The 25,074-nt window shown below is 39.3% G+C and overlaps 1 protein-coding gene across 1 annotated transcript; it reads right to left on the bottom strand.

Moving 5' to 3' along the window:
- Positions 1–6,277: 6,277 nt before the first annotated feature.
- LOC129749608 (nidogen-like) lies at positions 6,278–23,188 on the bottom strand. Its single transcript, XM_055744629.1, has 10 exons — positions 22,664–23,188; positions 10,295–10,771; positions 9,744–10,223; positions 9,182–9,685; positions 8,835–9,122; positions 8,620–8,767; positions 7,873–8,551; positions 7,659–7,816; positions 6,880–7,594; positions 6,278–6,814 (listed from the first exon to the last, which is right to left on the bottom strand). Exons 1-10 carry the CDS (start codon positions 22,859–22,861, stop codon positions 6,559–6,561), a joined length of 3,903 nt encoding a protein of 1,300 aa, XP_055600604.1. The 5' UTR covers positions 22,862–23,188; the 3' UTR covers positions 6,278–6,558.
- Between the last annotated feature and the right edge of the window lie 1,886 nt (positions 23,189–25,074).

A 25,074-nucleotide genomic window follows, 5' to 3' on the forward strand; every position in this document is an offset into this window, starting at 1 on the left:
AAAGGTATTAAAGCCCCACTCCTTCTTTCCTGTATCTCCACTGGAAGGAAGAAGAGGTCTGAAATGATCATAAAACAATTTCTCGTATTCAACTACCCTTCCATGCCAAATTTGGTTTCATTAGCATGATTGGTTCTCCAGTTATGTAAAAATTTGTAAGGTAGGACCCCCCCCCCCCTTCCTACATCTCCATTGAAAGGAAGGAGGGGTACCATACATTTTTACAAACATTCCTCGTACCCAAATACCCACCCACGCCAAATTTGGTTCCATTTGCTAGATTGGTTCTCGAGTTATGCAAACATTTGTCTTTTGATTGGGAGGCTCCCTCCCCCCTTCCTGTGAGAGGAAGGGGTTTCAAACCATAATAGGAACCTTCCTTGGCCTCCAATACCCCCAATTGTCAAGTTACATGCAGATCGGCTCAGTAGTTTCCGAGTCTATAGAGAACAGACAGACAGACAGACAGACAGAAATCCATTTTTAAAAATTTTGATTGCATTATTTGAAACTCGTAGTTTACACCAGTAGACTTCATGTAGAGGTTTTCTGAGGGTTGATATGATTCATGAATTTACGAAGAAAAAATCGAAGTGGGCCGTCAGTTTTTCGAAAAATTTGCAATTTCAACCTCTAAACTTTAATTCAAATAAAAAAAATCTAAAAGTTATTGTTATCTTATGAAGGACTAAAAATTAATGTATGGAAACTGAAGAATAAAAAAATGCCATACACTTTTACCCCGTTTTTGCTATGTAGGATCGTTAGAAAATCATATTAAAAACAAAATTTCATTCAACAAAAAAGTTATCTCTACATATCGATACCTAGTTCAAAATAAGGAATCCCAATAAGGCCGGAACAAATTTTTAATCCTTCTTTTGTCACTCGAAGTTGGAACATCGCGAGGGGGGCGACAATAAAAAAAAAATAATGTGAAAAAATAAATAAATTGGAATAAATTTCACGAAAGCTTGTATCATTGCACAAAACCTAAAAAAACAAGTAATTTTTTATCGAAAAATTTAATAAAATCAAGAATACAAAAGGTGAAATAACTTCCATCTTCCAAAATTTGTTTTTTTCGTCTTGTAATCTTTTGGATTTTGGATTTTTTTTTTTGAAATTTACATTAAATACTTCAAACTGTATTTATTTCCCCCTTCGGGTTTTTGGAAATTTCGAAGGGAGGGTGACAAAAGAAGAAATTGATATTTGTTCCAGCCTAATGAAATTATGTATGACAAAAAAAATACAACATTCAATTTTTGTTCTTAATGTCATTTTTTTGAAAATTTCATCATAAACTTTAATTTTTGTATTTTTTTTTAAACTTGGTGTAATTTTATACTAATTTTTTTTATATTTTTGGGTTATTCATTTATTTTTAGGACCACTGTAGTGGAAAATAAATAAACCAACCTAGTGTCTGAGATGGCTTCCTAAACATTAAAATGAGTTACATGAGGTATGGAACATTTTTTTGTTTTATTTTTTTTATAAAAATTCTCAAACATCCCTCAGGAATCCACCGATTTAAAAAAAAACTCTTTGAAAGTAGATAATTTCGACCATGAAATTGGGCCAGATATCGACATTTTATGCACTTTTAAGTCAGTTAGTCAGTAAAAATTGGCATTTTTTCATATACAATTCGCCAAAGTTGTTTGATTTATAGTGTAGAAAATTCAAATGTGACAATTTAGTTCACCTTATTGTCTTATTAGAACTTTCAAAATCCAAAATATATAACTCGCAATAAAACAGTGATAAAACTTTAGCGTTATGGTGTCTCAATAAATCGAAATAAATTTATGTAAGTGTAGTGTAGGAAAGTTCCAGATCTTTATAAAGTTAGCACTATTCTCGCTAGCTAGGCCGTTTTTTGATATTTCCGTTCCACTGGAATAGACGGGTAACGAAATCGTGAAACCAAGGCGGGTAAAGCTTCAGGTGGGTTCTTATACCAATGCACAGAATCGTCCATCTTGTGACAGGCAATCGTAATCGTAGGCATGGTAGACGAACAATTCGCTGTCAAAAAACGCTCCGTCTCCACCCCCCACCAATGAGAAACTTTTGGTACCCCTTGCCTACTTTTCCTCAATATGCACCCACCCTACTGACTCACCCTGCGTGAAACCAGTTGGAATGATTGGACACCAGTTGAATATTTTGCTACTGAAATACACATAAGAATTTGATAATGTGGAAAATCCGAAAAAAAACAGATTTACAAAAAGTTCAGGCTGGCTTCCGAAAATCATCAATAATTCGGTATTAAGCATTTTAAAGTCTAATAATGTCAAAATGTGTGAAAACCAGGGCCGTAGGAAGAACCGACTCATGGGGGGGGTTTTGGTGTCTGATTTTCACCTACACGCTAGAAACTATTAAACCATTTATGTTTCAAAAATAACCATTTTTGACCTTTTCCCGGGAAATGTCATTTTATGAGTTCTCCATGAGAAGTCATAAAATGACTTCTCGGGGAGAAGTTCAAATATGGTTATTTTTTAACCGAAGGCGATTCTGGAGGAGAAGTTGAAAAATGGTTATTTTTCAACCGAAATTCAAATGAGCTGTTTTTTTCGATTCATGAGGATTTGTCATAAAATTTTAAATAAAAACCGTCACTTTTCGTTCGCAAAATCAGCTTTTCGACATTTAAAAGAAACCAAAGAAAGGTTAGTGATAGTATTTAGTATTATTTTTATATACATTTTTGAACAGTAGAAATCGAAGTTCTTCTGGGACGGTACATTATTTTCGTGTTAGCGTTGTAGATTCACTACAGACTGTTCCCTGAAGCTTGCTGTTGGGCTGTCGACGAGTGTCTTGACTGGGACCAAGTGAAGACGCTGCCGGAAGTGGTCCATGTAGAATAATTTCTTTGGTAGTATTCTGTTGAGTGTCTTTGCGGGGGATGACCGGCACCAACTGCACAAATCTGTTTTATCTTACTGGACAGTGTTTCTAATAATAAGAAATGCGATGGAAAATAAAATCAGATTATTTAAAAAAAAAAAATTGAGTTATAACTTACAAGTTCTTGTTATTCCTTTCCAAGCGAGACTAGCCTTTTTAGAAATCTGCTCAAGGATGGGTTTGCATTATTCCGTTGTATTTCTTAATTTGCTGCTGTAGTTTTTCCAACTATTTGAGCTGGGATTTTTCTGTGCTGGGATGTTGGTGTTGCAGCAGATGTAGTTGGGAATATCCTACTGTCCTACCGAAATCCTTCCTCTATATCCGGGTGATGTTTTCCTATCATTCCTACCCACTTCAGCTCCCTCCGGATGGTACGGAAAATGACCGGACCAAAAAATTTTAACACTTGAACGATTTTTTGCTGTTTTCCGCACCAGGTCGAATCCTGCTTCCGATTATTTAACTCCAGCGGGCTTTAACTGTTCGAGGAAAACATAAACAAAATATAAGGATCCTCAAATTTCGGCATCCTATTAATAGGAGTGAAAAACATATATCAGATTTATCAATCTAAATATTATTGAAGACTTACCTTTCTGGACCAGAGGATGTTCGTCGTTCCATTTTCTCTTCTATAAATGGCGCTAAATAAGCGAAAAATGTTAAATTTCTTATTATTAACAGAAAATGCACCTGTGGCTGCAGAACCAATCACTTTCAAAATGGCGTGATGTACATATTTCTAAATTTTTCATTCATTTTTTGGTTTTCACTCGAGAACTATCAAAATGGTTAAATTTCTTCACAGAAAAATTCTTAAAAAATAACCATATTGAAAGTTTGTCATCAAAAACAATAAAATGGTTATTCTATAAACATAAATGGTTAGATAAAAATGAGCGTGTATGATTTTTATCCCAACAAATCACGAATACAAAAAAAAATTGAAACAAATTATGTTTGTATCTATTGTTGAATTAGCTAATCGCCGCGATAAGTTGTATGTTTTTTTATTATCGACTTTTTTTTGTATCTATATGATTATTAATTTTTAAGTACTCATCAATAGATTTCGTATTAAATCGTAACTTTAGAAAAGTGGTCCTTTGCCTAAAAAGAAAGCTTAATTTTTATAATGAAGCCCTTAGAAAAAAAAAGGAATTTGCTTTCAACGATGGTTTAAATTTTTGAATTTGTCTAAGAGTAGATCAAAGTTGTTTGATTTTAGCATAAAATAAGTTCTTTTAAGGGAAGCTTTCAAGTTCTTAAAAAAAACTTGATCTAAACTTAAATCAAACAGGCCCAATCTTCCAAACTCTTCTGCAAGTTCCAAGTTTCTAACCTTTGATGAAAATAAATAAAATTTTCTCAAGAGACCGTAAAAAATAAAAAAAAATCGGATCAAATATGCTTGATTTAAACTTGAACTAAAATTTGATGATTTTATTTTGAAATTTGGCTTTTAAAAAAGCTGCGATATTAGTAATGCTAAACAATAAACCGAGAAAATATAGGATTTTGTGCAGATATTTAGGTGAAGATCAGGTACATATTTCTTAAACAGCAAATATTTTTCATAAAGAATCAATTCCATAATGAAAATTATTTGGATGATTTTTTTAAAATATAATTTGGGATATTTTGAGTAAACACAACTTAGGAAATTAACTCAAACTCTACTTTATATTTATGATCTTTTCGACTGATTTTTCTCAGTGATCATTAGTAAAAAAGAAAATGGAAGGAAAGGATAATTGGTAAGTGCGGTGATAAAAAAAAATATATTTGTTATTTTATGATGATTGAAATACTCATTCACAAGCTTATTCTTTTTCTGAATTTTAAACCTGAATTCTAAACCTGATTTCAAAAATTGATCTTTGAATTTCTATACGATTTCTGAAATGTAAAAAAAGACGTTTTCAGAATCTTAATTCCAGATCAAATTTGAATGAGCCAAGTTTAAAAGCCCTCATTCATGAATCTTTAATTTCAATTCTGTAGTGCTGGTTTAATCTTAATTCATTATTTCAATTAATTATTTTTAATCTGTTTTGTGAATCTGAATTAGGATGTGAATTTCAAATGATGAATCTGAGTCTAAGTTTTCAATTTTGGATCGCCACTTAAGAGCTAGAAATGTTTGTGATAAAATAAATTCTAAAATTTTAAAATTTGAATATAAAACAAAATTTATCGTTTTTTCGTGTTTGGAAAACAATTATCAAAACATTGAAAATGCATACGATTTTCGAAAAACGTGATTAAAATTTGATATGAAATGCAAATCCGAATTTCAACTAGGATTTCAAAACAGCTTTTCATTCCTAATTTCTTATGATTATTCGAACTGAAAATCCAAAATCCTAAACTTGATACATAATTGGAAACACGAAAATATGTAGAAATACAATTTTGGTTATGGGAATATGGAACCAGAACCTCCAATAAGGGTTGAATTTAAAATTTAATATTCATGCCTCAATTTCTATGATAAGGTTCTCAGATTGCCCAGTTTTAACTGGACTAGATAATTAATATAAAATTTTGGAAAAGTCCGGTTCGAGCCGGTTGCCCGGATTTTTTTGGAAAAGCCCGGATTTTGCCTGGATTTTCATTCTCCTAAATCAAATTTAAAAAAAAAGTGTTTTAACTTTATTAGTAATAATTTTTGGAGTAAGTTTAAAAAAAGATTCATGAATGGTTTTTTCAAGTTTTTTTCTTGATTTTGGATAAGTAATTCCAAGATTTTAAATAAAATTGCTCGGATATTGTTCGGATTTCGGTCGACAATTTTTGAAATCCAATACCCGGAGTTTGCAAGGTTTTTATATAAAACAGTCCGAATTTGTCTGGCTCAGATACGTGATGAACAAATTCTGGCAACCTTATTCTATGAACAAGTGAGAAAATTTTGAGAAACTTTAGCTGAATTTTGAGCATTGGATGGGTTTTTGAGGTTTTGGCATTAAGTTTTACTCTAGATTGTTACTCTTGAATATAACTTGATTATGAATTTAAAATTTTTAGTGTAGAGTATAACACCTCGCTTGCTTTTTTGGACCCTCATGGGGGGGGGGGGTTTAACCCCCAAACCCCCCCCCCCCCCCGTTCCTACGGCCATGGTGAAAACATATCAATTTTGCTGAAGTTTTCAAATTCTTCTCCTTTGTTCAGAGGATAGATAAACAGCATATTCTGGGTTGAAGTACTGACAATGACTAGTTGTCTAGTTGACGAGTAGTCAGAGATTGAAGCCATCAAATTGACCTTAGACGACTTTCATTTTAAAATTGGTCAGGACATTGTTTTCACATGAAAAGTAATAAAATATCCAAAACAGCGTATACAAAATTTTTATTCAAAAATTGTACTGCAAGGCCTACATTCTATTTCATTTTCAAAATTACATTTTCTCTTTGGGAACATCAAACACTGCACTTAACGCTAGTACTGAACTTAACTCATCAATGCGGGCTGATATAGGTCCTCACATCTCTCCTTCTCATTTGGTTGTAATATCAAATACTACATGTATGTAAATGGTATCTTGTTTCTTTAGCTTAGCGTACCTAAATACCTACTACTCAAAGGATCGGACTTTTCTCATAGAACTTAAGCTGGCATTTAGTAATCCATAATCATATCGTTACAATTGTTTTCGGCATCGGCACACTTGCAACCTCTGCCGGAAGGCGCCCGCGGGTTGGTGAGACAAATCCGCTTTTCCGGGCAATCGCCATTATTGATCACACAAGGACTATGGAACAGAGGACATTTGTCGGTGACGGCCGTCATACCGTACATGATGTGGGTTCCGAAAACCGGCGATGGGATGCCCTTCTGCCGTTCGCCGTACACGTTGATGGATTCAACCTTTTTACTGGAAATGGATATTGAAACGTTAGTTAATTTGAATTGGGAAGGGATTCTTAGCATTTCACTTACGTTGTCCAATCCGTCCAGTAGAAATGATCGTCCGTGACAGCTAAACCAAATGGATAAGTTAGATTACTTGCGATCGTTCTCGTGTGCTTGGAATAAGTGTCGATGCATTCAATTTTCTTGGTTCCTGCATCAGCGAAGCACAGTTCACCGCTTGCCGGAGCTACTTGTATGCTATTTGGTAGCTGAACATTTGGGCCACTAACCAAAACTTCACGTTCCGTTCCATCAAGATTGGACCATTCGATCTTGGGTGCTTCTCGATTCCAATCGGACCAATAGAGTTTGCTCTGATGAGGATCAACGGCGATGCCTCTCGGGTTGACCAGGTACTTGCTAACGACAACCGTTCGCAGATCTGGATTATCTAAACTGGCCACTTCGATTGTATCTTTGGCCGAGTCTGTCCAGTACAGTCGTCGGGAAATCCAATCCACGGCAACGCCTTCCGGCGAGACAATGTCCTTGGTGATGAAGGGCTTGCGATCGGTACCATCATACTTGGAGCTGGCGATCTGTTTGGCAGAGATATCACTCCAATAAATTCTTCCGGTGGCGCAATCTTTGTCAACACCGATAGACATTTGAGCCATCGTCACCGGGACTCCGCGCGCTCCATTGAATGGAACCCGGACGTTAGCCACTCCCTGACTGATCAACAGAAACCCGGAGTCCAGACGTGGAGCAGTGCTACAAATGCTTCCGTTACCGATGAATCCTAGAATGACGTGGAGTATTTTGTGTCATCTCTAATTGACAATTACATATCTCAGAAATCTCACCTTGATTGCAAATACACTGATATCCTGACGTTGTAGAGACGCATTTTGCATTTCGATCGCACAAACTTGGGATGTTGGCACAGTTTCGTTCGGGCGTACAAACGAATCCATCTCCAAAGAATCCGGGATTGCACGTGCACTCATACTGGGATGGTTCCCTAAAATTTGACTTTGATTATCAATCTCAGACTCTAAAGCCCAATGAATTTCTCACCTGAATTTGGGTCCACATGTCGCGTGGAGACCACAGTTGTTCCTAACGTTACAAGGCGGAGGAATCGATTTGCACTGTTGCACTCCGTTACCGACATATCCCTCCGGGCAGTAACAGTAGGGAACACCCTGATGGCGATCGAACTTACAGATGGCATTTTCTGCACAATAAACTCCACCACAAGATCCAGCTCGGACGCAAAAATCTGAAAAATCCCGTTCGAAACCCTCTTGGCACACACAAAGACTCTCGTTGCACACCGAATGCATGCCACAATCATCGTCTATCGTACATTCTGGAGCCAACTGACACGAGCGCCCATCGCCTTCATAGCCCGTATTGCACACGCAGATGGATTTCTTCAACGCAACGATGTAGTTGCACGAAGCATGCTGATCACAGATATCTTCCTCATCGAGACAGGAAACTTCTTTCTCCACACAGGTGTATCCGTTACCATCGTAGCCTGGATTACAGACACACTCGTACTTGTACTGATGGTCATTCCATTCGCAATTCGCCAACGGACTGCAATTATTTTCGACGTCACACGATGGCATATTCGGATCATCCGGTTGCGCCTCGATTAACCTACAGATCTGATCGAAAGCGTACTCGATGAGTGTGTAACCAGTAGGGCAGGTGCAACCCTGAACCGTACAGAACGGTGCAATTTCATCTGGAAAGAACATTTAAAAGTTATTTACCTAATCAATCGATAGAAACAAAAATTAATCACAGACTCACATTCTTCAGTCGAACCTTGCCTAACACAAGTCTCTCCATTCCACAAATGATCCGCATCACATGGATTTTCACAGATAAATCCATCTCCTGCGTATCCCATCTTACATTCGCATCGTCCTCGTATACAATCTGCGAACTCGGAACAGTGCTGAAATTCAACAACGTTATGAGAAAATTCACGGTATAAAATCGATATTAAAATCCTGTTGACTTACTTCACACATTTCCTCCTCTACCGATGGCGTATGGTTCTCAACTTCATAGTACGTATTCGCCGGAGTAGGAACAATCATGGAACTCGTTGATCGCGACCCGATATGTTCGCACTGGAAGCCATTGCCTTCGAAACCGGAATTGCAATAGCATTTGTAGCCGCCGGGCTCATTAATGCAACGAGCATTTTCGTCACATATATTTACCCCAGAACATTCGTCAATGTCCACACAGTTCACCACATCATTGCTGCTGTACGGGACATAGGTAAATCCATTTTTGCAGTTGCACTGAAAAAAACAAGCTCATAAGTTTACTCCATCCACTTCTTTGCTGAAATTCATCTTACATCATAAGAATCGTCTGAATTTGGAACGCAAACCGTATTGTCTCCGCAATTCGCATCGTCACAGGGATTCATCTTTTCTCCTGAACTGATTTTGTTCAACATTCCCATTCGGATAGCCTTCTCTCGGGGTTCGTATCCCAAATTGATTTTACTATTCTTTAAAGTAGCCACTCGGTAGTTGTCATAGTCCACGAATTTGCACGTCTCGTAGTTGATCAAGTGTCGAATACTGTAAACCAGATCTCGGTTCTGTGAAGGAATGTGAGCTCGATGTTTGATATATGCTTCCAATCGGTCTTTACCAGCTTTTTGAAAAATTTCTGAATAGTCTTCCACCTGCAACTTGTCCCTCAAAGGAATTTGAGCTACACTTCCTTCAATGTTGATATCTACAGAAAGCTGATCCCACATGTTCAACCCATTAAAATGGAGTTCGACCCTCAGTCTGTCACGGGAACCTTCGAAATCGATCGTAGAAGTTTGATTGAACTTTCCTCCAGTTAACTAAAACAAGAACAGGTATCATAAAAAGGTCAAAAGGCATTCATATCCCATTCTCTACCTGATAACCATTAAGTACGTTTCCTATCGGCTTAGCAAATAACCAACCTATACTGGAACCAATGATATGAGCAATCTGAAGAGTAGTGCCAATGTCCTCTTCTAGAGGGCTTAGGGCAGTGTACGTTCTACCATCGGCCATCACAACATAGGACTGCATCTGCGTATCAATAGTCCACTGATTCAAAGTGCCCTTCACTGCGCCAACAACTCTCAGAGGCACATCGTTCTTCACACAGCTGAATCCATTTCCGTAATACCCGGCCTTACATGTGCAGCAGTAACCATTTCTCGAGTCCTTGCACACTGCTGCCGAGTGACACTTGAAATGGCCTCCCTCAGCACACGTTCGGGGCTCCCTTGGTGATCCATTGTTCAACAAATCTGGTTCTTCAACATTACCTTCCTGATCTAGCGGGCCAACTCTGAATAGCCACGTTCCCGCTACGCCAGCATTCGAAGACACAGTTAGATGTTTGATCTACAAACAATCAAAAACATAATATTTAGCAGCACCATTCTTTAAAAATAAATATTTCATTTCCATCATACGTTATCAGTGCCTGATCCTTGCAAAGGGAAGTAGCGACCATCCTCGGAAATGAATCCTGCCTGGGCCCGCACGTCCGGCAATCCGGACTCGCTATCTCCCTGGATCCAATTGATTCCATTTTCTGGGTACAAAAACTGCACGTAGGTTTCCTCTTCGCCCAAGATCAGTGCCACTTGAAACGAATTTGTAACATCGGCCTTCATGTTGAAATGTCCCACGTTCGCCCATGTTGCCACGAAAACCTCATCGGCCTCAAAATTTCGCGCCTTTCGGAAGTTACTTCGCACCAGCTCTTCAACCTGTTTCAAGAGGTCAGCATCCCTCGACGTGAAGAACGCGATCGCAGCCGTTTGGTTTTGTGATGTAGTGTCTACGTTCGCATAGAAGGGCGCAATCGAGGGATACTCGATCGGGAACGGCAAGTTGAGGTAGTTTTGAAATTCCGATGCAAACGTCAGGATCCCATTGGTGTTGATCTGGAATCGCAATCAGTTACATCATGTTAATTTTATTCAGAATATTTCCAGTGCCTCGGACATTAACATTTATTAATACAATGTTATCACTTTTCACTGCTTTCGTTCATTCGTTGTGTAACTCAGCTTTCGCAAAACATTTCTACTATCAGCGACCGGTAAAATGCTCAAAGGGGGCTAATCCAATCCTATCGGCTTCATATGGATGACCTTTACCCCGTTTTATTGTTTCAACTTTCTATTTCATGAGGATGTTTGTTGGATTGTCTTCGTTTGTTGTACTTTTGATTTAATAATGAATTTTTAATTCAAGTTAATGTGATAATTTCACAAAAAAATAATTCTCATATTTGAAGTCAATTTAAAGAAAATTTAAAAGGTAAACTTATTTCATCCATCTTATGCGAAAAGTTTGGTCTATGTATACAATTATAAAATCGAAAATTTTATAAATTGGCCCAAAAATTTACTTGTGCAAAATTTCAACTCAACCGGACTTGATTTATGGGTGGCAAAAATCAACTATCTGTAATTACGGAAAACCGGAGCACCGTGGTGGATTTAAATGGAATGTTTCAGAGCTGCCTTATAAAATAAATTTTCAATCGCTTCAAACGACTTGAATATTTCTAAGGAAGACAGCCCGCAGTACAGGGCGCGCTCAATTCTGCGTTCCCCCAATTTTTTTCCGGAACGGATAATCGATTCAAACTATTTTAACTACGAAATACTTTCTATGACGGAAATGAAGATAATCTTATGATAATTCATGAACAAATTTAAAAAAAAATATTTATCGTTTTTTGTAAGAATACATTTTACTTTATTCTTGTTACCTCCCTCCTTTTTTCAGTCATGATAATGATCAGTTTTTCTAACTAATACTTCGTCTAATCTGTATTTTAGGTGACTACATCCCCCTCCTTCAATTTCTGATACAATACTTCTCTTTTAAAAGAAATTGAGGCCACTTTAGTGGATACAACTGTTTCGAAATTAACAAATTTGATTTTTTTTCAGCCACTTTTTGAGCGTTTTCAATGGAATTTCTGCTGGCAAAATCTGGCAATAACAAAGTAAAACCATCATGAGATTGAACATAAGGTATAATCGGTTAGTATAGATCGTAGGTTGCGAAGGGTTACTCTTTTATGGATTACTCTTTTTAGGCTTTTGAAAAAAGTGAAAACCATAGTTTTCGTTTTGAAAATGGTTGTTTTTTTCCACATTTCTAAAAGAACTAAGCTTTACCTCAGCATAACCTAGAAAATAAAACTGTTTACCCATAGAAATAGGGAGATTTGAGCGGAAATGGGATGTTGCCCTACTTTAGATCATTTAAGCGGTGGTTTTTATAAATCCATGTTTTTCACATAAATGGTTGGGAGTTTCATACTTTTCAGGAAATTCATTTGCAGTTAATGAACTTGTCTGCAAGTTTCAATGAGAATTTTCATCATAGGTTTCGCCGTTATTGAAAGATTTACAAAGATATGGATGATCAAAATTTCCAACTTTGAACCTACTGTTCCTGTTTTAGTACTTAAAAGGTACCTTTTATTGGACCTAGTACTAAAATACCTTTAAAAAAAATTCTCGAGAAAAATCCACAAACTCAATAAAATTGTGATTTTGAATCGAATATGACCATGAAAATGCATAACAGCTTTTCAACGACTATAAAGCAATAAAATTTTTGTTATGATTATCTCAACATATTCACTACCAGACAGCTCTATCAGCATCACAATAGTTGAAACTTTTCTGTGTTTACTTATTTGTAGTTTATCAGCGTCAAGCTGACAAAAAGAGTTACAAATATTCAATATTTTTAATTATGTCTCAATTGAAAATTCGCACCTTAATGGATTGGTTGGTGTACAAACAAAGTTTTAGTGATGTAAGGTCTAAAAATGGAACATCATAAACGAAAGTGTCCTATTTTTGGACCCTTACAAATTTTCCAAGATTTCCCATGATTTTCTTTTATTTTAGGAAAAATAGATAGTACGGATCATATTCATCACAGTGATTACGTTTCCTCTTTTAACTTTGACTTGGACAGTTAAAAACATGATTTTTCCTTATTTACTTTGATTTCTCAAAATGCGTCTCACCAATTGAGCTGTCTGTTTTACCACTAAAGAGACGGTACATTGTTAAAAACGTTGAAAATGTTATAAGAATGTCTTTATGTATATGGCAAAAATCGGTATGAAAGGATTAAGGAAGCATAAGAGTTCATTGTTTGGATAGGAGTATCTTAATCCTATGCCAGAGAAATAAATGAATTTCCAATTTTTGAATTTTAAGGACTAAATTAGGCTCTAAAATAACAAAAATGACAAAGATGAAAAATTTTAATTTAATGATTAATGGCATTTCGGTGAACTATACATTCTAATGGGAAGAATTTCAAATGAAAGTAATGAAAATTATAGACGGATAGATTAGATTAGGAAGCATGAAAGGTGTTGAAAATGAGCCAAGAGCGTGATTTGAGAAAACTTCTTGCCGCACAAGACCATTTGTCCCACATCGTATTACTGTCTAGAAGAAGCAAAGTCGATAGGCTGACTTTGCATTGATCTATACAATGATACATGGATGGATCGAAGCACGTGTTTTTCGTACCCCGATGTGGGACAAATGGTCTTGTGCGGCAAGAAGTTTTCTCAAATCACGCTCTTGGCTCATTTTCAACACCTTTCATGCTTCCTAATCTAATCTATCCGTCTATAATTTTCATTACTTTCATTTGATATTCTTCCTATTAGAATGTATAGTTCACCGAAATGCCATTAATCATTAAATTAAAATCATAAAACCAGCGGTGATAAACTGTTAACACAAAGATGAAAAAACAATGACAAAAATTACAAACATGAAAAATAGACCAAAAATGACAAAAATAGTTCCTGATTGTTGATTTTTATGTTTTTGCTAAATATTGTCAATTGCATAAATTTTTAGACTACTGCGAGAATCTGATTTGACAGATAAAAATTCCGCACTCACTGATACCATCACATTGTTCATGTGCCAAAAAATGAAAAGGGAGTATAAGACAAAATGACCAAGATCAGAGTTTAGGTGCTTCGCATTGAAAATGATAACTCAAGTCATTAAAAACGTTACTGCGAATCGTAATTCTGACTAACGCAAGTAAAATGTCGTAATTATCGTTACTCGGAGTCGTATTAAATGGTTTAAATCGGATATGGTGAAAAGTCCGCCATGTTTGCAGATTTTGAAGACGATTTAGTTCCTTTTTTTCTCCCGCGTGGGTCAAAAGAGAGAACAGCTTTGATGTTCTCTTTGCGACCAGCTGTGCAACCAGATTGCTAAAAATCAGATGTTATATTTGCAAGAATTGCCCAATGACGGAGGCAGCAAATATTGTCGCTGGCAACAGTTCGCATGCGTTGAGAGAAAAAAACTTTTGCTCTCTTGCATTCTTTCAGTATGTATGAATATGGTGTCGAAATCGTATACTCTTATCGCTTTAGCCAGAAGTTGAAAATTTGTATGTATATTGCCTCCACTTTGGTAGGTAAATGCTGTTTTTTCGTGTTACATACGATCATTCTATAGTGTATATGAAACGTATAACAAAGTTGTTGAGAAATATACCTACAAAAATGTTTGCTGGGTACTATACAGGGTCCGGCAATTCAAGTGCTACAATGAAATAAACATATAAATTGATCAAAACAAAACCTTTTTATTTCAAATTCATTCAATTTCTCTTGAAAACAAATTACTTTTTCAAAATTCACTGGTAAAGTTCGACTTGTTCGCCCTTGAGTTTAACCTCTCGCCGCAGACGGTCGAGGAACGCTTCGTATGAGGTCCGCAAGTGTTCTTGTGGTATTTTATCCCGGGCTGCCACGAGATCTACATCTTCATGTTTCTTAGAGCAGACTTCGGCCTCCAACATACTCCAAACAGCGAAGTCCATAGGGTTCAGGTCTGGCGAACTCGCCGGCCACTCGGAGCTTGAAATGAACCCTGGAAAATGTTGCGCAATCCAAAGGTGGGTTTTCTTCGCTTTGTGAGCCGGCGCCGATTCCTGTTGGAAAACCCAATCCCTGGAACCAAAATGTCGACGTGCCCACGGTTCGACGACATTCTGTAGAACTAGTTTAGTTCCCGATATGTATCTTGGTTGATCTTCACTCCTTCAGGGACAAAAACTAGCGGAGTCCGGCCATCACGGGTGATTCCGGCCCAAACCATCACCGATGCTGGTTTCTGTCGCCGGGTGGCCGTCAGCAAGTCGGCATTGCTTCGTTTTCTGTCTGGCAACAAAACTTTGTCGTTCTGCTTATTCACGAACTGCTGTACGGTGAAAAGTTTCTCGTCGGTAAACACGATATTCTTCAACCTTCCTTACGCGGCCCTCTTCAGCAGCGCCTTCGCTCTTTTTACCCGTTCTTGTTTCTGCTTCACCGTAAGGTCTTGAACCTTTTGGATCTTGTAGGGCTTAGTCTGAAGTTTATCTTTCAGGATCTGATGGAGACTTCGATCCGATATGTTAAGATCCTCTGCCAATTTAGTGGTACTACGACGAGGATTTCTCTTAAGGCGCTTCTTGACGATCTTCGCCATGGAAGGTGTCACCACAGTAGGTCGGCGTCCCCCACTGTACCGTTTTTTGGCACTTCCGGTCTTCAGGTATCTTTTAACTGTACGGTATACAAAACTTCTACAAACACGTATATCGGACAGCTCACGAACTATGTCCTTCTGGCGTTTGCCAGCTAGGAACAAGGTAACCACAGCGCTAGGTTTCTGTTCGAGATCCACTTTTCCGGATAACACCTGATTACAAAAGTAACACTTACATCCAATGATAGCTAAGACTTAATATAAACAAAGCGATGAGTGGTCGTTCAATACGGTTTTGTGTGCAACGAAATAATTACTGTTGAAGTAATGTAGCAGTTCGATTGCCGGACCTTGTAAAATCAACATTCATACGCACCGTTACCATCCTCAACAAACTGCGCTGATTCCACCTTTTAAGACCCCCGTGCAAATAATTTGCGCGCAGCCAGCACGGATTGTACACGGTGCAGTTCCCAGACGAGCCCACTTTCATCTCTCCGGCAGGAAATCCTTCCACGCTGGACTTCTTCCTAACGAACATCGGCCTATCTAAGCCGGTGACTTACAAGGACCTCAGCTCCGATCACCAAACGGTGGTGGCAGAAGTCGATTCCAACGGTACGCCGACTTCGAGATCTCAGCGCAAGGACTACCATCTTGTGAACTGGGTTCACTTCAGCCGTATGGTGGACCGAAACCTCGACGAGAACCCACGGCTGAACTCCGAAGAGGACATCGACCTGGCAATCGCAGGACTACAACGAGCCATATCCGTGGCTGACGAGGCTCTAGTACGGCGTGTTCCTGTGAGAGGTAAGTTTGTAGCCATTGATTCCCATACCCAGATACTTATTAGATTGCGGAATTTGCATAGACGCCAATTTCAGAGGTCCGCTGATCTTAATCTAAAACAACATATGACCGATCTGAATAGGCAGAGGCTGGGTCATTCGGCCGAAAGTTATAAGGCCGAAAGCCATTCGGCCGAAGGTCACTCAGCCGATGGACGTTAGGCCGAATGGGCTATCTGGCCGAACAGGCCACTAGGCCGAATGGGTTATTCGGCCGACGGTTATCCAGCCGAATACTGTTAGGCCGTAAGGATGTTCGGCCGAACGATGACTAGGCCGAAAGGTCATGAGGCCGAATTGTTATTAGGCCGAGTGGTTATTAGGCCGAGTGGTTATTAGGCCGAATAATCATAAGGCCGAATGGTCGTAAGGCCGAATGGTCGTTGGGCCGAATGGTCATAAGGCTGAATGATCGTCATGAATGGTTGCTAGGTCAATAAGAAATCTTTTACACTTGTCTGCATGCTAGGCCGAAAGGTCGTTTGGCCGAATGGCTGTTAGGCCGAATGTTCATGAGGCCGAATGTTCAGTAGGTCTAATGGTTACAAGGCCAAATGGTTTTTAGACAGAATGGTCGTAAAGCCGAATGATCATCAGGCCTAATGGTCGCAAAGCCGAATGGACAAATCCGGCTTTGCAACCATTAGGCCTGATGATCATTCGGCTTGATGACGATTCGGCCTAACGACCATTCGGCCTAACTACTGATCGCCCTAACATGTAAGAAAGAGATAATATGTCTTATAGGCCTAGCATAAATTCGGCCCAACGACCATTCATCCTAACAACCAACCGTCTAGTTGATATTCGGCCTAACGACCTTATAGCTTCCATTCGGCCTTACGACCGTTCGGCCCAACGACCTTTCGGCCTAGCATCCATTCGCCCTTACAACCGTTTGGCCCGACGACCATTCGGCCTAATGACCATTCGACCTAATGATCATTCGGCCTAACGATCTTTCGGCCTAACGATCTTTCGGCCAAGCATCCATTCGGCCTTACGAACATTCGGCCTTAAGACCTTTCGACCATGCGACCATTTGGCCTTGTGACCATTTGGCCTAATGATCATTCGGCCTAATGGCCATTCGACCAAATGACCATTCGGCCTAATGACCATTCGGCTTAGTGACCTTTCGGCCTAACGACCATTCGGCCTAATGACCATTCGTCCTATCGTCCATTCGGCCTGATGACCATTCGGCCTAATGACCATTCGGCCTATCGTCCATTCGGGCTGATGACCATTCGGCCTAATGACCATTCGGCTTAACATCCATTCGGCCGAATAATATTCGGCCAAATAACCTTCGGCCTATTGTCCTATTCGGCCGAACATCCGTCGGCCTTTTAACCCATTCGGCCTAGCGACCTTCGGCCTAACATCTTTCGGCCTATCGGCCTTCGGCCGAAGGTCCTGCCCCCGAATAGGCAGATTGCCTCCAGGATGACTGCACTCCGAAACAAAAGTTTTGAGCGTATCGTGAAAAATCTGGATGATCGCTCCAAGCCTTTTTGGAAAATAGCCAAAGTTCTTAGGTCCCATCCCAAACCTGTTCCTCCTCTTAAAATTGCTGATTCTTGTCACCCCTGAAGAAAAGGCAAATGCCATAGGTGACCATATTCTTTCATCGCATTTGCTTGGCTCTAACGTAAAGCCCGCTAGAATCTCAGGTTGCGCTATGCGTCCAAAATTTAGATTCCTCCCCTTGTGTCGTCCCTCTATCAGACAAAATCTCTGCTGACCAGATTTTCTCAGCGCTGAAGTTTTCCAAAAATATGAAGGCCCCTGGGTTTGATGGTATCTTAAACCTAATTCTTAAAAAGCTCAGCAACAAAGTATACCAACTACTTAGTACTATCCTTAATAAATGCCTGGAGCTTCACTACTTTCAGATTAGCTGGAAAATAAAAAAGATCCAACATTGCCTTCAAGCTATAGAGCAATAAGTCCCCTTTCAGCGCTGAACAAACTTTTTGAGAAGCTTATGCTAAAACGGTTGCTTATTTTTGTGGAGAAACACAACATTATCCTTCCTGAGCAATTTGGTTTCAGGAAAGGGCATTCAACCTCACACCAACTAGATCGAGGGATAAATAACATCAGAGGGAACAAAAGTGTATCCAAGTTTACAGCCATGGCCCTACTAGACGTCGAGAAAGCGTCGATAATGTTTGGTATGATGGACTAGTTTATAGGCTACGCTCACTCAATTTTCCTGTATATCTCATCAAAATCACCCGAAACTATCTTCAGTATAGGTCGTTTAGGGTGTCGTTGAATAGTTGCTTATCAGACATCATCTCCATCCCGGCAGGTGTTCCGCAAGGTAGCTTGTTGTTCCCACTACTTTACATCACCTACATCTCTGACATTCCTCCCCTCGGGGACGGCTGCATGTTTTACCTTTATGTGGATGACACCGCGATTGCCGTTAAGGGAAGAAAACCCCCTGAAATCACAAACAAACTACAACGATCCCTAAACACCTTTGCAAACTATGCCAAAACATGGAAAATCTAAATCAATGCCTCCAAGGCTCAAGCAATTATGTTTCTCCACAAACAATCCCCAAAACATGAACCTCCATCCAACTGTGCCACAATCATGGACGGCACAAGGGTCCAATGGTCCAATGAGGTCTTTTACTTAGGACTAATGTTTGACGAAAAACTGCCCTTTAGATCACATATCGAAAGAACGTTGACAAAGTATCATTCGTTAATAAGGTGTTTATACCCGCTGATAAATCGCAAATCCTGCCTCTCAGGGATAAATAAGTGGCTGTCCACAAGCAAATTATTTCACCTGCAATCTTCTACGCTTCGGTGGTGTGGGGAGCTTGCGCTTAAACTCATAGGAATAAACTGCAAGTGGTCCAAAACCGAATCTTGAGGATGATATTGTATCGCCTTTTCCACACCAGAGTTTCCGAACTCCACTACAATGCAGAATAGCAAAAATTGGATGCTATTTAACATTAGTGAAACAAAAAACAAATTTATAGAAAAATGCAACCAATCAGAATACGCTTTGATAAATACTTTGTACATAGAAAATTAAAATCCAAACTTTTAGTTTTTAGTCTTAGTAGCTTTAGGTTGTACAGTAGTTGTAAGTAGTCGTTTTTCAAATTCCTCAAGTTTCTCACTTCACGGATGTCATTAATTCCTGCTGAATCTGATTGGATCAGGAAAAAAACAAACAGCTTAACAAATTTCAATCATCAAAGTTGAAAAGGTGAATCTTAAAGTATAAATATGTAAAATTGTAACAAAAATTGAAGTAAAAGAACATTTTCAAGTCAAGTCAAGTCAATTTGCGGCGCAAATTTTGCGCGCAGTATAATCTGTTCACTGACGCATACATAGACAATCGATTTTACATCTTAAGATGAAATTGAATTAAAAATAATTGCGACTGGCGTGTCTAACAAATAAAAGTCGATGATTTCTTAGTTTTAGCTGTTTTTTCAGTAATTCAAAAAACGCCCGAATAATCTATGATTTGTTTGTAACATTCCGGTTCCGGAGTGTGTAGAATGCATTCTGTTTTCTGTACGTTTTTTTCATATGTAGGTCGATCGACTTTATTATTAAACTCCTTGGTTCGCATTTCATAAGAGTTTTCGCTCAAAACAACAACGATTGTACCGTTTGGAAATGTGATTCGAAAATCAGAAGCGAGCAACGGCTGATATGAAAAACTCTCATCGATTGTCTATGTATGCGTCAGTGCGAAAATATTTCTGCGTGGAAATTAATGCGCAGGAGTCTAAATGGGTGCAATTTCCGCAATCTCGATGTTTTCATGCATTTTTAGACAATTAGGCTTTGGTTCCTTTAAGTGAGACACCTTCAAATCAAGTCCTTTTGAGCTGAAAAGTGTACAGGACAGTTTATTTGGCTAATCTTTTCAGTCGTGGATTCCTAAAAAGCATTCGACCGACTGAACCACGAAAACATTTGGCTGCTCTTAGACGACGAGCGAAACGAGACCATCACATCGAAGCAAAGTACGAGGCATTTTCGTGTAAGATCTTGCACGACGGTGTCTTGTGCGATACAATCTCGGTAACTGCTGGAGTGAGACAGGGATGTATTTTATCACCGCTACTTTTTCAAATCGTAATGGATGAGATTCTGACTGGATCGATCGACTGTGCACCGAACCGAGGATTGCCGTGGAATCCTTCAACAATGAAGCAACTGAACGACCTTGACCTGGCAGACGATATTAATTTGCTCGCTCAAAAACAACAAGACATGTAGAGCAAACTCGACGACCTCACCGAAAGCTCCAAGGCAGCAGGTCTCAAAGTCAATATCGGAAAGACGAAGTCGATGGAAGTCAACACAGAAAATCGTTCCAATTTCGTGGTAGCTGGGCAACAGGTTAAGAAAGTGGAGTGCTTCCAGTATCTTGGCAGCCAGATTACACCTAATGATGATACCCAGAAAAGCATCGAAACCCGGATCAGAAAAGTCCGATTGGCGTTTGCGAGTCTCCATCGCTCACGTCAGATCTCTCCACAAAAAAAAAATCCGAATCTTCAACTCAAACGTCAAATCTGTATCGTTGTACGGGTGCGAAACTTGGTGCACATACCTATGCGGTGACGACGCGAAAACTGCAAGTTTCTGTGAATCGCTGCCTGCGGAATATCATCTGCCGGTATCATCAAAGGGCGCTAGAAATCGAGATTCGGGACCGTAAGTGGAGATGGATTGGGCACACGCTGCGAGAAGATGAAAACGAGATTTGCAGAGAGGCGCTAGATTGGAATCCAGAAGGACATAGAAGAAGAGGCAAACCCAGAAACTCGTGGCGGTGAAGCCTAGCCGCTGAAATCCGAACTGTCGACGAGAATCTTGACTGGGACCAGGTGAAGACGAATCGTCAACAGTGGAGGTCTTTTACCACGGCCCTATGCACCGGAGGATCGGCGCGGGATTATTAAGTAAGTTAAGTAAGTAAGAATTCCCTTCGGTCCCCCTTTTGGTGATATTAAAAAATTTAACCCGTTCGAGACCGATTGCACACCGTGTGTGCAATGGAATTTTTGTGCCTTTGTCAAAACAATCATTCATTGTGAGTTTACTATTGCTCAGAAAAATAATATTCTTATACCAATGGAATCCGCAAATGTTAGGCAAAATGTATTGGGAAATAATTTTGATGAAAATCAAACAACATAAAAGTTATCTAAGAGTAAAGTACTATGAGTTCGAATGTCGTGAAAAGGCCTCCGTCTCGAATGGGTTAAGTCGACTTTTGACAATTTTTTTTTTATCTGGAGTTTAGTTAAGTTTTTTTTGCAGTTTTAGGTCATTTGGAAGAAAAATTAAATTTCGAATTTTCCGATTTACTTTGGTCCCACGCTTACCTCGGGTGATTTTTGAGGATCCAAAAACCGAACCATTGAGCGCTTTGAGGAACTCTAAATCAAATCAGATTGAGCTGGAAATTTGCACAGGTCAATTTTTTGGGCCCATCTAGATAGAAAATGATCGATTTTCGGAATTCGACATGATCCATTTGGCTGCCACCCTAATGCGCATATTACACGTTATACGCATTGTACATTTAGGAATACTTCCCTCTAGATGGAGGGAACCTATAGTCTTGGATGAAATTTTTTTCCACGCTGAGAAATTTTCTAAACTTCATTCAACATTTATACTGTAGTGTCGTTTATACTGATTTTGATTAATGGCCTATATATTTTGAATTTTTAAAACCCTATCTGAGTGTGAAGTAGCAGAGACAAAGAATGTTTGTCTCAATCGGCAATCTGAGTGAGAGTAGCCGTTTTTCATCAAAACTGGAGTATTGATGCGAGGAAGACCAAGATGATGACTCTGAATCACAATATTTCAAGCAAACCCTCCTTGTTTCCCTTGAAGCTTGAAAGGGTCCTTCGCTATGTGTTCCATTCGAATGGGGTTTCATCGTATCTTGCAAAAGTGCTTCGTTATCCAACAATCTTTTTCGTGATTTAACGATTTTTAAAGCTAGGCAAGTAATTTCGTATTTTTAAGCAATACACTTTGTTAGGTAACCGGTTGATAACTCATTATTTATATTGTTTCAGTAAAAAAACTGGAACGTCTTAGTTAATATCTATCAAAAAAGTTCGTCGCTGCATGACAAATACACTGTTCTACAGCATGGTGATAATCACAAAGGCTTTCAATGCTCCACATATAAAACACACTTCATTCATATCAGCTGGAAGCATATTTTCGCACACTCCATCAAAGGTCATTCTCACAAAAACTGAACACTTATCGCTTCCTGATGCGAATTCCATCCTGAATTGAAGCTAACAACTCGGGCACTGAATATTATTGCGTGAAATTTAGTTGGTATAAATCCAGTGTAATCCAATTTCAAATTTGCGCTTATATTTCTAACGGATGCTTACATAAACGTGGTCGTATTTTTCACTGTAAAAGTGCACCGGATTTTTCAGCTTCTGATAAGCGTATTGCTCATCTCCCCACGGAAGGATATCACTCAGATGATCACTGAAGTTGTACCACTCATCGGTACTGATCCCATTGGCTAATCCTAGGTTCAATGCCACAAAAATGGCAAACGGAAAAAACGCCATTAGCTTCATTTTCTTGGTCGCACACTCACTTAGTTACACATTCAATCGGTTCCTCAACATTTGAGCCTTGATTACGAGGTAAAAATAACCGATTTGTTGATTTTCCGACTTATGCGCTCACACACTTCCACCCAGTCGTCGGAACCCGGATTAAGTAACTTGGCCTTATCAATGGGCGCGGTTTGGATTCACACACTTTATCAACCATTCACCAGATAACCCCAACACTTGAAAGTAAGGAACAATTAACTGATCCTTCTTGTTCACCAGAACCGTCCTCCCGATTGTGGCACCGAAAAGATCCGAAGGTTGAGTTTTGCGACCGCCTCGCACGAGTTCCCGAAAACGACTGAACGGAACGATCGACTGGAGGACTTATGAACGATGCTGCGTGCATCTCATAAAGCAGTACACATAATTTTTCTTCTGATCTCGATCATCATCATGCTGCTAGAGTTGTTGGCGCAATAGATGCGGGAAGAAAGTGTTGTCTCTCGAAGGAACAAATTTGGGAACGTCGGAAAAACTTTGTTCTATCTGTCTAGCAGGAATTTGGAACATTTCCTTCATATGGTTGTGTTGCCGCATCGCGAGTTGAGCAGATTTTAAATTTTTAATTTTTTTTCTAGAAACAAAATTTAAAATCATTTATTGTTTATCAGAATTGTTTTGCAAAATTAGACAAAACGGGAATTCATGTGAATTTAATATTGTATCAAAGATATGAAATCCAACAAAGCGCCTGGAACCAATTGCATTGCAGCTAAGATCCTAAAAGCCGACCCTTCCTTGTCGGCACGAAAGTTGCACCGACCGAGAATGCGGCATTTCCGGACGATTATGCTGGATATCCTTGTGAAGGTCCCGAAGAAGGGTGACCTGACAAAGTGCGCTAACTGACGTGGCATAACGTTGATCTGTACAACCCTCAAAGTGCAAAGTGAGGTTCAACATAATCTAGGAGAAAATCGACGCTGCACAACAACGGCTACAAGCTGGTTTACGTGCCGGACTTTTATGCGATCTCTCTACGAACGAAAACCCGAATCTTCAACTCAAATCCGTATTGCTGTACGGGTGCGAAACTTGGTGCACATACATATGCGGTAACCACGTGAAAACTGCAAGTACTTGTAAACCGCTGCCTGCGGAATATCATCCGCGTTTGGTGGCCTGGCAACTGGATCTCAAATGACGAACTACATCGCCAGTGTCATCAAAGGGAGCTAGAAACCGAGATTCGGGAACGTAAGTGGAGATGGATTGGGTACACGCTGCGAAAAGATGGAAACGAGATTTGCGGAGAGGCGCTAGATTGGAATCCAGGACATCGAAGAAGAGGCAGACCCAGAATCTCGTGGCAGCGAAGCCTAGCCGCTGAAATCCGAACTGTCGACGAGAATCTTAACTGGGACCAGGTGAAGACCTGGCTCCGGATCATCAACAGTGGAGGTCTTTTACCACGGCCCTATGCACCGGACGATCGGCGCGGGAACATTAAGAATGTTTCATGCGTGGACCACATCACGACGCTACGAATACTGGAGCAAATTAACGAATTTCAGGACTCTCTTCTGCTGGTGTTCGTTGATTTCGAAGAGACTTTCGACCGACTAAACCATGAAAACATCCGGGCTGCTCTTAGATTAAGGTTACCATAACTTATTCAGCACGTATACATAACGGGCAATTTTATATAAAATCCTGCAAATCCGGACATTTGATTTCAAATTTGGCGCTCAGCTTACGAGAATAGCCGCAATTCATGAAATTTGGGGAGGCTCTTCTCGTCTACTTAACGCTAAGCGGTGTGCATCTTTAGATTCAGCAATGAATTTTATACCTGTTTCATTCATTTTTGTGCACTTTCTGATGCATTGTCATTTGTTGTAATGATTTTTAAACACATCGCCCGATTTTAAGGGAAATTGAGGTGGTTGCGGCTGTTCTCATAAGCTGAGCGCTAAGCGGTGTACACCATTCGATTCAGCGACAAATTTTACTAAATCATTTGGTTTTTGCATTTTATATGTGAAATGATCGATTGATACAGTGAAATTTATGCACAATTTTTTTAAAAACCTAGGGGTTATTTAGCCGTGATGGAGAACCAACCAGGTTTTTTTTTTGCTGAAAGTTCATTACGATTCGATTTGTTTCAAAAAAGTTACACGTGATGGAAGCCGCGAATCGAAAATAATTTTGGACTGAAAAAGAAACCG

Source organism: Uranotaenia lowii, chromosome 2 (genome assembly GCF_029784155.1).
Source record: "Uranotaenia lowii strain MFRU-FL chromosome 2, ASM2978415v1, whole genome shotgun sequence".
NCBI lineage: Eukaryota > Metazoa > Arthropoda > Insecta > Diptera > Culicidae > Uranotaenia > Uranotaenia lowii.

What these genes read in the sequence shown, in the direction of transcription:
- LOC129749608 (XM_055744629.1), bottom strand. Translation starts at nt 22,861, where the DNA reads ATGAAGCTAATGGCGTTTTTTCCGTTTGCCATTTTTGTGGCATTGAAC. An exon ending in TAGAGGAGGAAATGTGTGAA is followed by an intron (nt 8,768 to 8,834) that starts GTAAGTCAACAG and finishes GTTGAATTTCAG; the next exon opens with CACTGTTCCGAGTTCGCAGA. An exon ending in ACATGTGGACCCAAATTCAG is followed by an intron (nt 7,817 to 7,872) that starts GTGAGAAATTCA and finishes GTCAAATTTTAG; the next exon opens with GGAACCATCCCAGTATGAGT.